Source organism: Rana temporaria, chromosome 4 (assembly GCF_905171775.1).
Source record: "Rana temporaria chromosome 4, aRanTem1.1, whole genome shotgun sequence".
Lineage (NCBI taxonomy): Eukaryota > Metazoa > Chordata > Amphibia > Anura > Ranidae > Rana > Rana temporaria.
This window is the reverse complement of record NC_053492.1, coordinates 278,892,628-278,909,462: the sequence shown is the minus strand read 5'-3', so window position 1 is coordinate 278,909,462 and position 16,835 is coordinate 278,892,628. Positions and strand designations below refer to the sequence as shown.

Here is a 16,835-nt window from a genome sequence, read left to right as displayed (position 1 = left end):
GGGAGCATTTTGGCTTCCCTGTCAAGTCTAATGATGAAGGAAAGAGGTTAGTGGATAAAACCGTGACGGTGTGTAGGCACTGACAGTGGAAACACATCAAGCATGGCCACGCATTTGAAGCGAGATCACCCCGGTGTTTCACTGACAGGAGTGAAAACATAAGCGAAAACTAAAGCTGCTCAACAACCGCTTATCACCACAGCATTTAGGCAGCCCCTTGTTGCACAATCAGACCGGGCTAAAGCCATCACAAACACTATCGGTGTGTTTATAGGTGCAGACATGAGAGCATATTCGGTTGTGCAAAACAAGGGCTTTAAACACATGTTGAAAGTGCTTGAGCCACGTTACGACATTTTTTTTTGCTGATCCGAAAAATGATCCGATACTCTGATCCGAGAAATCAATCCGAACCTTACGTTTTTTGATCTGTTGCACCCCTAATCTCCAGTAACTAAATATGACAAATCCCCTCCCCCCACGTATGCTGTACTACCACTTTAAATACAAATTGTAAAGAAACAATTGACGCAACACATAATAAACAAAACAAGTGAAAATATGAAATTGTTGTAGCGCAACCAGAAAAGTCCAAAGAACTTCCTTAACCACTTCAATACCGGCACTTCTACCCAGGCCCAAATGTTTAGCTTTCATCTCGGTCACGCTTTAAATGACAATTGTGCGATCATAACACTGTACCCATATGAAAAAAAAAAATGTTTTTTGAGACCGAGCTTTCTTTTGGTGGTTATTATTCACCACTGTTTACATGTTTTACATGTGATCGGCTGTGATAGGACACAGCTGAACACATGGTAAAGGGCTGCTGTGATTGGCCCTTTACCCCAGTGGTCATCAACCCTGTCCTGCAGGGCCCACTAACAGGCCAGGTTTTATGTATCACCTTGGGGAGATGCAGTGTAGAATACTGCAATCACTGAGGAGCAAATGATATCAGCTGTGATGTATTTCAGTTATCTTGCAAACCTGGCCTGTGAGTGGGCCCTGCAGGACAAGGTTGATGACCACTGCTTTACCCCAATCTATGTCCAAAGGACACAGCAGTCACAGAATGTGCCCGATACGTGCCCAAGGGGGCGGGTTCTGGGAGGATGTCTATAGACACCCTCCCAGAAATAGACGACTGTAGACATCTTTTGGCTATAGCTTGCTACTAAAGTTGTTAAAGTAAAAGGTGGTCCAAAACAGCCCAATATTTGGGAGTAGACCGTTTTGGATCAGCTTTTTCTTTGAAGCACTTTGGACTTTTCTGGTTGCACTATAACAATTATTTCATATTTTCACTTGTTTGGTATTAAAGCGGGGGTTCACCCTAAAAACAATTTTCTAACATTACATCCAGGATACTAACAACATTTACAGTATGCAGGTCTTTTTTATCGCCGTACATACCGTTATATTGTCATTTTCTCCCCGGCTTCCGATTGCTGCGGGACTGGTCTTTCCTATCCCTGGGTTAGATGATTGACGTCTGGTGAAACAGTTCCCATGTCGCACAAGGCGCGTCATCAGATTTCCGTAAATACCTGAGCTGCGAGTCGGCGCTATACAGTGCCTGCGCAGTCAGCTCTACACGGCGGGCGCAGGCGCCGTCTCGCAGCAATCAGAACCCGGAAGCCGGGGAGTAAAATCACAAGATATAGACCTGCATAATGTAAATGTTGTTAGTATCCTGGATGTAATGTTAGGTTTTTTTTCTTTTAGGGTGAACCCTCGCTTTAAATAGAGAAATAGATTGATTCACTTTATTCCCAATTTAAATTTAGGCCTCATGCACACTTGTGCCCAAAAGTTTTTTTCTCCTGCCTCTAAATGCATCTCCACGTTAGCCTATGTGTTCTTGCACGGACCAGAAGACACACAGGACTCTTCTGCAAACCGCTCCGCTCCATTGAGAGCCGGTCATAGTCTCCTGAAATGCGAATTGAATGCGGGTAAACCCGCATTCCAATTCTCACCAATGTGAACCCAGCCTTAAATGGGGCGAACGCGCATAAGTGCATTTACACAAATGTGGCTTAGGGGCGTTTTTATAGCTGCTTTTCTCGTGTCAGGAGAAAAGCATTTAGAAGAGCCCCAGTGTGCATTGGGCCTTAAAGTGGTAGTGCAACATATTTGGGGAAATCATTAGTTTTATATCTCATCAAGATATTGTGCAAGTCACTTCCCTGATGACATTTTAAACGCACTAAGAGCGAAACTATATATTTTCTTGGAGAACTAAAATAACTGATGTAGCACACCCGCCACCAATTGTACCAGACTTACCTCCTCACCCCCCTTAACCGCTTGCCGACCACCGCACGCAGATATATGTCTGCAGCATGGCACGGACAGGCAAAAGGACTAATATATACACACGTCCCCTTTAAGAAGCGGCATTGTGGACGCGTGTGAGGTGCCTGACTGACCGCGGGTCCTGCAGACTTGATGTCCGCGGGAATACCCGCGATCATGTCAAGGTGGGGGAAGAATGGGGAAATGCTGATGTAAACAAGCATTTCCCCAGTCTTCCTAGTGACAGCACAGTGATCACAGCTTCCTGTAATCAGAAGCAGTGATCACTGTTGTGTCACACACAGCCCATCCCCCCTACAGTTAGAAGCACTCCCTAGGGCACACTTAACCCCACACTTAACCCCTTCAGCGCCACCTAGTGGTCAACTCCCTTCACTGCCAGTGTAATTTTCACAGTAATTGGTGCATTTTTATAGCACTGATCGCTGTAAAACTGACAATGGTCCCAAAAATGTGTAAATGTGTAAAAAGTGTAAAAAAAGTGTCCGATGTGTCCGCCATAAAGTCGCAGTCACAATGAAAATCACAGATCACTGCCATTACTAGAAAAAATATAGAATAGAAATTAGTAATAAAAATGCCTTAATTCTATCCCCTAATTTGTAGACGCTATAACTTTTGCGCAAACCATTCAATATATGCTTATTGCGTGTTTAACCAAAAATATGTAGAAGAATACGGATATTATAGCAAAAAGAAAAAAATAATAATTTTTTTTTTTCAAATTGTCGCTCTTTTTTTGTTTATAGCACAAATAAAATAAAAACCGCAGAGGTGATCAAATACCAAAATAAAGCTCTATTTGTGGGGGGGGGGGGGGGGAGACTTCAAAATGGTCTGGGGCTTAAGTGGTTAAATGGCTTTGGACGTGAAACACTGACAGATAAATGGTCTGGGGCTTAAGTGGTTAAATGGCTTTGGACGTGAAACACTGACAGATAAACACTGAAAAGAGACATCCTACTTTAGACCTAGACCATGTTGTAAGATCATCAGCACATGCTGTACAAGGAGTTCCTTCTCTCTACAGAGTTCTAATTTTTAATTTGACCTTTTTTGATTCTACTACAATTGGGATGTTTTAGGGCTCATTTAAACAATACATGCATAAAAACTGATGGGAAAACAGTGCAGATTTCACTAGCAGGGACACGAGTGTACATTAGTTTCACATCAGTTTTCATGCATGATCCAGTACGTTCTTATGCATACACGTTGCAGATTCATGCACAGAACAAAAATCTGTATGCAATGCCAGTGTTGTGGTGTAAACAGGGCATATAGAGAATAATGTTTTGTGTCCTCGCAGAACACGTGCAGAAAAACTGATGTCTCCGCACAAGGTGTGAACAAGGTCTTACTGTTTCTGGAACCCATATGGACATTTTAAAAAGAACAGTCTGAACATACATGTTTTTAACAGAAGTGATATCTGGTTACACTTTGGTATGACTTTAGGACACAGGTGTCACAATTCCTGCAGGCCGAATTCGGCCCTCCAGGCCATTTCATGTGGCCCTTGCACCTCTCATGACCCTTACTTTCAAGCAATGCATCCAGCTTCTTCCCAGCAGCAGCACAAGGAAAGGGGGGTGCACTGTGATGTAAGGGAGAGTGGGGGACTCAACTTCTGATGGTGGGGTGGCTCTCGACATCTAATGTAAAGGGAAAGGCTGCGCTAGACATCTAATTTTACAGATAAAACCGGTCCTTTTAAAGGCAATGATAATCTCGATGCGGCCTGTGATGAAATTGAGTTTGACAACGCTGCTTTAGGACAACTTACAATGGACTTGAAAATTCACACTTCACAAAACAGAAGAGTATTTGGCTGCATTATTAAACTACATTGTTTTTTGTTATTTTTTTTAGCACTTTATTATGAATACAAGCTAAAACCTTAACATGCAAGCTCTCTTGACTCATATCCCTAAGCAAATATATGGTGTTTAGCTACCAGATTAAATCTGCACTTGTTTTAGAAAATGTTAAAAGTTACACACAAACAATTCATATGAGGTTACTTAAAAACAAACACCATTGTTTCACCATTTATATCTCTGAAGAAAACTGCAAATTAGGATAAGCAGCATGTCCACAATTTTCTACATGCAGCTCAGACTTTGTAGTGCGCTCTAAATATTATGAAAATACAAACCTCTTCAATGTGAAGAGTCGCGAATCAATAGTGTCTTGTTTCATCTGAACTTTTTGAGCACTATTCAAAATTTTGGATATATCTTCCTGTCTCACTTTAGTTTCTTCAGGTCTTGTGGAGGATACCTGGAAAAAAATAAAAAAAAAAAAATAAAAAAAAACACATGATCAAAATTTTACAAGTAAAAAACAACAAAGCCCATACGAATATTAAAAATGTTTATGTGCAATCTTTTAGAAAAAAGGAAAAAATTGCGCCAACCAAAACAACGTGATTAAATAAGTGAATATGGAAAAAGGCCGCAATAACGTGTCATAACACAAACAATATAAGAAAAAGAAAAAAAGAAAAAATCTGACTGGCGCGATTTTTTCTTTTTCTTATGTGCAATCTTACCATTTTTTTTTTATGTATTTGTATTGCTAATAAAACTACCCATATAAAACTAAGCAATAACTAGTAGTAGGGTTGCACCGGTACTGGGTAGTTTCATAAGTAATGCTTTGAGACCTGAACCTGATACATTTGCGGTGCGATTTAAGCCCATAAAAAATAAATGGGCTCAAGTCACACTGCAAAGAATCTCATGCAATTCAAACAGGAGTGTGATTCCTGTCCAAACCAGATGCGGCTCCACCCACCACTCTTGTGTGAATCCAGCCTAGGTTCACACAGGAGCAGTGGGAAACTACGTGTACATTCTTACAGGAATCGCAACACATTCTTGTTCAAATTGCATGCAATTCTTTGCAGTTTGATTTGAGTCCATACAAAAACAATGTGTTAATATGGCGCACTCAGGATGTGGCTATATACTAGTAGCTAAAAACGGGGTGGGCTGGATGATCAAGCTGGGTATTAAAACAAGTCCATAACAATATGTCCATATAAGAATGATGATATGCTGTTTTGAAGGCGGCTGCCAGTTCAAGATGACTAGAATAGGCCCTGGAACAAAATAAAAGACATCTAAATGACTTTTACGGCGCCATCCAAATGCAGCAATATTTTTCCAGCATTCATGATATAGTACAGATGTCCATCCACATAGTCCCTAAGTGGTGGCAGGCATTGCAGGCGATTGTGTATCCTGCTTTTATCTGGTCGCACTGTAGGCACACAGCGCTTCCGGGAGGCTCCATCACTACGTGGAAAATTTTAAAGCCTGTCATCCAAGGTTTGTCTGCGGAAAATCTGACAACAATTTTCAGTCGGAGCGTACAAACGGTCGGATTTTCAGCCAATAGTCTGTCAACACACAATTTCTGTCGGAAAAATCCGATAGTGTGTACGAGGCGCAAGAGCAAACACACACTTTATAAAAATATTTTTTTTTTTTTTCTTAAAAATTTGCAAAATATTTAACCCAGAATTCATCTTTCAGATCCACTTCCTATTAACAATTTGCATTCAATCCAATTATTCAAGGCCAGATGGTAACCCTGTCCCCAGCCAACAGTACTCATGCCTTTAATATCACTTTAGTTTTGCCGATCTTATGGTGTCTAGTATTTTGTAGTCTAGAAGGTTTTAATAAAAGAACAGATTTACTTTAAACGAGCATTCCTTTTACCTTTCTCTTGATATTCTCCAGTAACTCGTCCTGCCCTTGAATGAAGTATGGATGCTGAAATTCAACTGGTCCATCCCTCTCCTGCTTCACAATTCCAGCGTCAACATGGACCACCTTTCTGAAACCATCTTAAAAAGGGGGGGGGGGGGGGGAACGTGTGTAGTTAAACACGAATATCAGCCATGCCTCTAAATAAATCAGTCATTATAAAATCAAGGTAACATTTATAAGCGCTCTCTGTATCTGCTAAACTGAACTGGTCACCACCACCACAAATGTGTGTTTAGGGTCAGTCAAAAGGAATAAAACTGTTGGTGCTTGCAAGAAGGTGAACAAGGTGACAGAGCAAGCGCTGAGTGCTGAACGCATTGCCAATGGTGTCCACTGGAAGGAACAGTTCCAATACACTGATCCTGGAGCATCACACTGTATTTATTTTAGAACTTTATTTTCTTAATCATACTCAGAGCTGCAATGTGGTAGCTTGCATTGCATTGAAAAAAAAACAGTACTTCAAGCTGACTGCATCAGGACTGTGCTGCACAAAGCAAACACAAAGTGGAAAATCATAACACTTAGGGCCCTTTCACACGCGTTTTTGCAGTAAAAATAGCGCTATTAAAACGCACCCCATGCCCCTCCCCATTGAAATGAATTAAAAATCGCGGTAAAATCGCTGTGTTTTACCGCGATTTTAACGCTCCGTTTTTACCGCGGTTTTTAATTCATTTCCATGGAGGGGGCATGGGGAGCGTTTTATGAGCGCTATTTTTACCTCGAAAACGCGGCAAAAACGCACCAGTGTGAAAGGGCCCTAAGGAGAAGGGGCTCAGCATTCTTTCGCATACTGATGTTATTCAATCTGCATTCTTTAGGTTGAAGTTCCCTTTAATGAACAATCGCAAGTTCCACTAGCAAAAAAAAGATGTACGACATGGTCTTGTCTGAAATGAACACAATATCAATTTTATATGACGCTTGATGCATGCAGAACAGTCTATAACTTTACTTACACATGTTAAGTTGCCTCACAAAGCTGGCCATGTTATTGTGCTTGAAGTACTTGGGCAGGATCTCTTTTGCAAATCGTTGTTCATCAAGGACCAAGAAACTCTGACCATTCTAAAGAAATAAAATAGGTTTAAAAAACAGCAGAAAAAAGTAAAAAAGTTTAAAAGGCACGTTTACTAATGCTGGCCACTGCATCAATGTAAAGGCATGCTTTCCAAATACGTTACACACTTTTCAGTCACCAGACCACTTATTTTCCCAGGTTTTATGAAACCTGGACTTGATCTGTGACAGCCTTGTTCTTCCCTTCTCAGTGGGGCCGGTGATCTGACGATACTGTTCTGAGATTTCCGTCGGCAAGGATTGCGCCTGCACAGTCCTTACAGGAACCATCTCGATAGAGGAACCATACCGACAAGTCACCGGTCTACTAAAACTGGAGTGTGCAAAACCTGGTGCATATAAACCAATAAGCTTCCATTTTTTTTTTTCAAAAGCTTAATTGAACAAGCTGAGGTTAGAAGCTGATTGGCTACCATGCCCAGCTGCACCAGATTTTTCACTCTCCAGTTTCAGTAAATAAACCCTAGTGGCATATATTAAAAGACCACTGAGGGCCCTGAGTACTCAGAGGTCCTCAATTCTCCTAAAACCCTACACATAAAAAGTAGGCAGGCATCTGAAAAACAAATGTAAATGAGAAGTAAATGAAGGGCTTATTTACATATTCATGTTGTGTGAACACTTACACTTGTGTGCCTTTTACAACATACTGCACTATGTTGTGGTTTACAAATGTTAGTGTGTATTTTTTCATCATTATGTAAAATAAGCAATAAATTATGTGCAATAAACCAATCCCGTACATCGAAACAAGATAGTTTCTCCTCCATCCCAAAGATCAAACCCCCCCCCCTCGGCTATTTTTTAAGACAGTATTTTTTTATGCTCTCAGATGTTGGTTGCGTTGAATGATAGGTTTTAAAAAATAAAATCCATGGATTAAATATTTTCCTTCAGGTTCTCTAGTTTCCTCCCACAAACAAAAGAGGTAATAGAGCAGGCCTAGCGTAACGCCCAAATATGGGAAAAAGGGAAAGTCTTCCTTTGCAGTCAGGCTGTGCCCAAACTGCAAGGGTTAACTGCTGAGATTTGTCTAGGAGATGGAAATGCTTACCAGACAGGATTTTTCTTTTTTTTTTTTTTTACCAAAGACATGTAGCAGAATATATGTTGGCTTACATTTTTGAAAAAATTCTATTTTATTGGATTTCTTTTAAAATAGAATAAAGAAAATCTTGTTTTATTGCAAAGTTCCGCTCTTTTCACGCTTGTATTGCAAAAAAATAAAAAACAAGTCGTGAATAAATACCACCAAAAGAAAGCTCTATTTGGGCAAACAAAATTATTAAAATTAATTTGGGTACAGAGTAGCATGTCATTGAAAGTGCAAGAGCGCTGAAAGCTAAAAATTGGCCTGGGAAGGAAGGGGGCGAAATGTCCAGTATTGATGTGGTTAAAAAAATAAATAAATTGAATTACCCAATTATTTAAGCAGTAGTAAACCGGAAAAAATAAAAAAAAAACAAAAAAAACTGCAAGACAATAGCAGTATGTATCGCATACTAGCACATTATGAAACATACCTTAGAACGATGCCCCCACAGTGCGTCTGATCACCACTGTGGCGCTTGCAGGAGTGTCTCAACTGTCTGGGACTCCCCTCCTTATCGGCTTAGGCAGCAGCATGGCGCCATTGTCTCCTGCTGCTGTCAAAGTCAGTCAGCCAATTAGAGAAAGGGGGCGGGGCAGGAGCTCCATTTCTGAATGGACACACTGTGCTGTGGCTTGTCTGCCCCATATCAAGATGCTTGCTGTGGGAGCACTCAACAGGAGAGAGGGACTAGGAGCACAAAAGAGGAAGTTCTGGCATGATCCGCCAGACATTCCCTGCCTGGTGTCAGTGGCTGCATGAGGGCGATTATTTCCTAAACCGTGCATGTTTAGGAGATATTAATTTTACCTACAAATGTGCCATGGAGACCACTTTTATCTTAAAGCGGACCTCCCACCATTATAACGGGGTAATGGCAGCTATCTGCTGCCATAACAACGGTATTTAACATCAAAGTAGCGATGTAAATCCACTGTGGGTGGTCCAGAAGTGGTTAATAAATGCACATTTTTTTGCAGGTAAAAGTGCATTTTTATTTTATTATTTTTTATTTGGAGCCTGTAAAAGAATTTCACCCACAATCAGCAGATCAAGCGCAATCTCAGGCTTCTGCAGACTGTGTAGCTGTCTGCCCCATACCTCATACAGGAAGGCAGTTACTGAATGACAGGAAGAATCAATGACTTACCTAGAGCACTCATTAGTGCCCTGGTAGTTCACCGAGAACTACAAGCTGACTTAGAATGACAGTCATCGCTGAAAAATAAAAAAGCTGGACTTGCAGGTTTAAGTCATAATGTACTAGTAGGTACTGCATACTTTGGTGGTGCAACAGGTCACATCCTAAATATGGGTGTAAAATGTTACTAAAGGGGAACTTATCCTTTAAGACAGGGTTTGACAAATTTGCTTGGAATCTAGGAGCCAGCTAAAAAAGGAGCCAAAAAATGCACCCCGTCCCGCCAAGCTTGCGCGCAGAAGCGAACGCATACATGAGTAGCGCCCGCATATGTAAACGGTATTCAAACCACACATGTGAGGTATCGTCACGATTGGTAGAGCGAGAGCAATAATTCTAGCCATAGACCTCCTCTGTAACTCAAAACATGCAATCTGTAGAATTTTTTAATGTCGCCTATGGAGATTTTAAAGGGTAAAAGTTTGTTGCCATTCCACGAGCGGACGCAATTTTGAAGCGTGACATGTTGGGTATCAATTTACTCGGCGCAACATTATCTTTCACAATATAAAAAAAATTGGGCTAACTTTACTGTTGTCTTATTTTTTAATTAAAAAAAAAAAAAGTATATTTTTTCCCCAAAAAAGTGCGCTTGCAAGACCGCTGCGCAAATACGGTGTGACAGAAAGTATTGCAACAACCGCCATTTTATTCTCTAGGGTGTTATAATAAAAAATATATATAATGTTTGGGGGTTCTAATTAGAGGGAAGGAGATGGCAGTGAAAAAACACATTAGAACTGCTGTTTTTTGCTACTTGTAATGTAATGTAATGTAATGTAACATGTAATGCCAACGGCCACCACAAGATGGCCACTCCTAGATTCCTTCTGCAGGCCTCAGCTTTCTTATGTGAAGGCCGCAAAGCCGCGGCCTCAATTACGGGCCAGCCCACGCCGGCCGGTAATTGAGGCCGCGGCTTTGCGGCCTTCTGCAGTCCTCAGCTTCCTTCCGTGAAGGGCGCGGCCTCAATTACCGGAGGGCGCGGGACCGCCGTGATCGCACCGGCCGGTAATTGAGGCCACGGCTTTGCGGCCTTCTGCAGCCCTAAACTTCCCCAGGCGCCAGGTCACAATTTCTTGTCGCAATTGCGACCTGGCACCCGGATTTTGTCGAGGCCTGCTTTAAGATACTGCAGCTTACCAATCCTTAGATATGATGGCTGTATACATTTTAGGCTTCTTTCCCCTCTGCTTTAACCTGGTGATCTGTATTAGGCTGCTTTCACACTGGGGCAGTTTGCAGGTGCTATAGCGCTAAAAATAGTGCCTGCAAAGTGCCCTGAAAGAACATCTCCTTTCACTCCAGTGTGAAAGCCTGAGGGCTTTCACACTGGAGCGGTGCGCTGGTAGGACGCTCAAAAAAGTCCTGCCAGCCACATCTTTAAGGCTCTGTAAGAGCAGTGAATACACCACTCCTAAAGCGCCCCTGCCTATTGAAATCAATGGGCAGCGCCTCTGAACCGTCGGGAAAGCGATGCAGCAGCTGCGCTTTGCCAGCGGTTTTAATCCATTTTCGGGGTTAAAAGGGCCCCGCTAGCGGCCGAAAATCGTAGCAAAAAAATACAGGAAAGCACCACTAAAAATAGTGTGAAAGTAGCTTTAGAGTGCCACCTAGCTTGATGAATGCAACAGAGACACCTTTGGACGGCAGTATTGCCAATCTGAGGGGGGTGGAGGTTAGATGTACTAGCAGATAGGATTGCATCGATACCTTTTTTTTTTTTTTTAAATGTCAATATTTCTTTATTGTATCAAGATAAAGTAGTACAACAATAGAGACTAAAACAGGTTCAAGCTATCAGTTGGTGTCCAATGTTAACATAACAACAAAGTAATCCGAGAAAGGTATTGTCATTTGCTCTATAGACAAAGGTAAAATAACCTAACCTATCATTAATCATGAACATGCAAGACACAATTATCAAAGGGAGAGGGGAGGAGGGGTAAGGGTGGTCAGGCTAGTCACCAGTGTGAAGCATACCCGTATTAGTGATTCTTGGGTTAGTTTACATTAACCTTGAATCCTAAGGCTGCATTCACACCTGATCGTTTTGTCGCCTGAAGCACGACGCTCAAATACGCTAGAGGGGAAAAAAATACATTATACCATATGGAGATGGTTCACATCTGCACGCCAATACGCCTGAAGCTCAAACAAGTTCCGGACCCTTTTTTTGTCGCACGTATCGGGCGGTTTGGGTGTATTTGAGCGTTTCCATTTCCCATAGAATGTAATAGAAACGCTCGATTCAAGCGACTAGCGCGACAACGAGCGTTTGCTACGGGCGTTTCGTCGCTTTAATCAATAGAACTTTTCACCCAGGTAGAAGATTAAAAAAATCTACCAACAGAGCAAAAAGTGATGAAAAGATGATCATTTTTCCTATTGGCTAAAATAAAAAACGTTGAAGTACAAAAACGTCGGACAAACGTCGGACAACGCTGTATGCAAACGCGCAAATAAGCATGAATACGAAAAATGACCGAACGACTCTCAGGTGTGAATGCAGCCTAAAACAACAGTTTTCATTGATACCATTTTTTTATTGCCAAGTAATGATACTTGTGCTTTAGTACTCGCCGATACAGATTCCTTTGCAGTGCGGTTTAAGCAGATACACGAATGTGCTCAAAATGCACAGCAAAGAATCGCATGTGAACAGGAATCCTGTGCGATTCCTGTCTAATGCACATGTAGAAGTCACCAAGACAAGCCTGTATTCACACAGCAGCAGTGGTGGAAACCAAATGCTATTCATTATATTAAATTGGTTGTAAAAGCAAAAGTTTTTTTTATCTTTATGCATTCAAATAAAAAGCCTTCTGTGTGCAGCAGCTCCCCTAATACTTACCCGATTTCCCTCTATATCCAGCAATGTTACAGGAGTGTCTCAGCTGTCTGGGACTCCCCTCCTTATCGGCTTAGGCAGCAGCATGGCGCCATTGTCTCCTGCTGCTGTCAAAGTCAGTCAGCCAATTAGAGAAAGGGGGCGGGGCAGGAGCTCCATTTCTGAATGGACACACTGTGCTGTGGCTTGTCTGCCCCATATCAAGATGCTTGCTGTGGGGGCACTCAACAGGAGAGAGGGACTAGGAGCACAAAAGAGGGACCTGAAAAGAGGAGGATCTGGGCTGCTCTGTGCAAAACAAACTGCACATAGGTGTTTGTTTTTTTAAACAAAAAAAAAAACAAGACTTTAGTATCACTTTAAGAATTGGTAAGCTGCAGTATAATAAAATGTTTTCTTTTGGGTTTAATACTGCTTTAAAAGTGGAACTTTACCCATAACCAAAAAAGCCAAGTTATGGCTAGTTCAAAAAAACAGTTACATTCCTGGAATGCCAGGATTGCCAACTGTCACATTTGCGTGTGTCCTCAAGCAAACTGTCAAACCATCATGGCAGTTGCAAACAGAAGTGGCTTCCTTGGCTGTAAACTGGATAGGAGGGTTTAATTTTGGTTAGGCCCCTTTCACACTGGGGCAGTGGGGACATCGGCGGCTATTTTTGTGAAAACTGTCACATTTGTGTCCTCACCCAAACTGTCAAACGCCTGGTTGTCATAACTGATCACATGTGCAGCAGCACGTGGCAGTTACAGATCAAACAGAAGCAGCTTTTTGGGCTGTAGAGGATAGAAGGGTTCAATTCTGCTTTAGCTCAGAATCACACTACTGCAATCACAGACACTGCATGCGATTCCCACCCGCAGTGATAATCACATGCGATGTCTGTGAGATGCAAGGTCAGCCATACAGTTGAATAACTGAACTTGCATTAGATTCGCAGGAAAAAAAGTGTAGGGACTTTTCTTCCCCTGGTGTTCGCACCTATGCGATCGGATTTCTATGTGACTTTACAGTTCGCACTGCGATGTGTGAACCGATCTGGGGGGTTTCATTAACAATGTAATGGCACCTGCAGCGGTTCACAGAGGGCAGTGTGAACTGCCTGCGGGGGAGATGTGATGCGGGAAGCAGCGCTGTAATCGTGCGGGTTCCTGCATCGCATCAGTGTGAACATAGGCTTAACCACTTCCATACCAGGCACTTACGCACCTTCCCGCCCAAGCACATTTTCAGCTTTCAGCACTGTCGCACTTTGAATGGCAATTGCGCGGTCGTGCGACGTGACTCTCAAACAAAATTGGCGTCCTTTTTTCCCACAAATAGAACTTTCTTTTGGTGGTATTTGATCACCTCTGCGATTCTTTTTTTTTTGCGCAACAACTAAAAAAAGACCGAAAATTTTGAAAAAAAAATATGTTTTTATTTTTTTCTGTTAATTTTTTTGTAAATTACGGGCACTGATATGGCAGCACTGATGGGCACCGATGAGATGGCACTGATGGACATCGATGAGGTAGTACTGACGGGCACAGATGAGGTGGCACTGATTGGCAGCGCTGGTATGCGGCACTGATAGGCACACATAGGCGCCACTGATGGGCACACATAGGCGCCACTGATGGGTGGCACTGATAAATACTTATGGGTGGCACAGATGGGCACTGATAGGTGGGCACTGGGCATGGATGGGCACTGTGGGGTGGCACTGATGGACACTGTGGGGTGGCACTGATCTACCCATGTTGCCAGTCAGTGCCCATTTGTGGGCACTGATTGGCATTTTTTTTTTTTAAGACTTTTTTTTTTTTCAATGCTTTTTTTTGGCCCACCCTGGTGGTCCAGGGTGGGCTTCCCTGGTGGTCCAGTGTGGCGATCAGAGGGAGGGCTGCGCTGATAAACAATTAGCGCGAACCCCCCCTGTCAGGAGAGCCGCCGATCGGCTCTCCTATACTCGCGTCTGTCAGACGCGAGTGAGGAAGAGCCATCAACGGCTCTTCCTGTTTACATCGTGATCAGCCGTGATTGGACACGGCTCATCATGTGGTAAAGAGTCTCTGCCGGAGGCTCTTTACCGAGATCGGAGATGCAGGGTGTCAGACTGACACCCCGCATCACGGATCGCCACGGGCGCGCGCGGCATGAAATCATGGGCGGGCGGGAAGTGGTTAAAGGGGTTGTAAACACTCATGGTTTTACATCTTAACGCATTAAGGTGAAAACCCTTATGTAGTGCTGCAGCCCCCGTTTTACTTACCTGAATGCTGTCTTCCTCCACCCGGGAACGAGCACACCAACTCTAGCTGGCGTCTCGTGTCCCGATTGGATAGCACAGCCATTGGCTCCTGCTGCTGTCAATCAATCCAATGACACGGGTGCCAGTCCTGCTTTGCGTGTGAATACATGCAAAAGCAGGACTCAGGAGCACGCCCGCACGGGTGACCACAAAGGAGAGCGCTTGTCCAAAATGCGGACACTCAATGCAGGGAGGAGCTGCCAGGGAACCCCGGAATGGGTAGATAGGGCTACTCTGTGCAAAACTAACTGCACAGGGGAGGTAAGTATGACATGTTTGTTACTTATTTTTACAAGCCCTTTAAGCAGAACAAAGCCCTTGTATCCTGTACAGCCCTGGAAGCTGCCATCTTAGCCTCTGTCTGGTGTCAGTTGCCATGGTGCTGCACGTGTGATCAGCTAGGACACCAGCTATCTGATGGCTTGCCACTATGGCTGAGAAGCAACCTAGGCACACTAGTAAGAGTGTTGAAGTATTGTCATGCTTTGTGAACCATGAAATGAATGGGATTTAGCAGGATTGGATGTCAGCTGATGTGTACGTATTTTAGAAGGCAGGATGAGGGGCCTCCTAAGGAAGACAAGTACAATGAATGTAGAACACCTAGCCGTGAGGAAAAGAGGCGAGGAAGGGAAGCAGGCAGCGTGTGGAGAAGGCTTGGTTGGCATCATGCCTACACCTGGGCCGCTGCCACAAGATGGAAGCCGTGCCTATGTACACACAGGGCAGAGGGGCGCTTACCTGACTCCATGTGATAAATTCGTTGGTGTCCGAGTCCTCCACCAACGTCCACAGTTTGCTCAGGAACGCCGGTACGTTAGAATTCTGCTTCATTGTCCCGAACTCCCCCAGTACTAATACAAAGTACAACCCAACCTCACCGAGCTCAGACGGAGCTACTGCGCATGCGCCAAACTGGGCACTGCACCACGCCCCCCTGAGTCTGACGCTACAGCGTCGTACTGGACGAGACGCAACTTGGCTCCTCCTTGCATAACGGATACAACCTCACGTGTGGGGTGTGTGTGCATGTGCAGTGCACTGTGTGTGTGCGCGCGCTGGAAGTTTGCCAGAGATTGGTTGATGCAGAGTAGGTGCTGACCAGTTGTATGGCTCAGACACTGGGGACGTTTACCTTCCAGCCAGTAGCTTTACATGTCACAGTGGACCCAGCGACTATTTATAGCGGCTGCGAAGGCGGGACTCATCATAGTACCATGCAGCAACAATAATATCAAGTTTTTTTTTTTTTTTTTTATTATTATTTTGAATGCTATGTTTGATGATTAACCACTTCAATACCAGGCTTTTATATACACCTCATTACCGGGCCTATTCTGGCACTTCTCTCCTACATGTAAAAATCATCATTCTTTTGCTAGAAAATTACGCAGAACCCCCAAATATTATATATGTTTTTTTTTTTTTTTTAGCAGACACCCTAGGGAATAAAACGACGGTGATTGAAACATTTTATCTTGCACGGTATACGCGCAATAATTTTTCAAACGCCCTTTTTTTGGAAAAAAATTGTTTCATGAATCAAAAAAATAACAAAACAGTAAAGTTAGCCCAATTTTTTTGTATAATGTGAAAGATTATGTTACACCGAGTAAATAGATACCTAACATGTCACGCTTTAAAATTGCGCATACTCATGGAATGGCGCCAAACTTCGGTACTTAAAAATCTCCATAGACAACGCTTTAATTTTTTTTTTCTTACAGGTTACCAGTTTAGATTTACAGAGGAGATCTAGTGCTAGAATTGTTGCTGGCACTCTAACGCACGTGGCGATACCTCACATATGTGGTTTAAACGGCGTTCACATGTCGGCGGGACTTACGTGTGCGTTCGCTACTGCGCTCGAGCTACCAGGGACAGGGGCGTTTTAATTTTATTTTTTTACTTATTTTTTTTACACTTCTTTTCTAATTTTTTTTTTTTTTTTTACTTTTATTCCTATTACAAGGAATGTAAATATCCCTTGTAATAGGAAATGTGTGTTACAGGTCCTCTTTATGGAGAGATGCGGGGTCAATAAGACCCCACATCTCTCCTCCAGGCTGGAAACCATGAGATCGGTGAAAAAAAAATTCACCAATCTCATGAATACTGTTGCTTACTAGCCGCAATCACGGCTTTGTTTACTTACGGGGACCCGGGCGTGACATCATCACATCGCGCCCCAACTGGTCACCAGTCATCTCTTT

General features: G+C 43.0%; 1 protein-coding gene across 1 annotated transcript in view; it reads right to left on the bottom strand.

The window, feature by feature from the left end:
* Window positions 1-15,560, bottom strand: part of HSF2 (heat shock transcription factor 2) — a 38,536-nt gene extending 22,976 nt beyond the window's left edge. The window contains exons 1-4 of the mRNA XM_040350332.1: window positions 15,364-15,560; window positions 7,067-7,175; window positions 6,054-6,181; window positions 4,481-4,605 (exon numbers count right to left, since the gene is read on the bottom strand). Of these exons, the coding sequence (XP_040206266.1) occupies window positions 4,481-4,605; window positions 6,054-6,181; window positions 7,067-7,175; window positions 15,364-15,456 (455 nt within the window). The 5' untranslated portion in view covers window positions 15,457-15,560. The remainder of the gene's footprint in view (window positions 1-4,480; window positions 4,606-6,053; window positions 6,182-7,066; window positions 7,176-15,363) is intronic.
* Window positions 15,561-16,835: the final 1,275 nt, after the last annotated feature.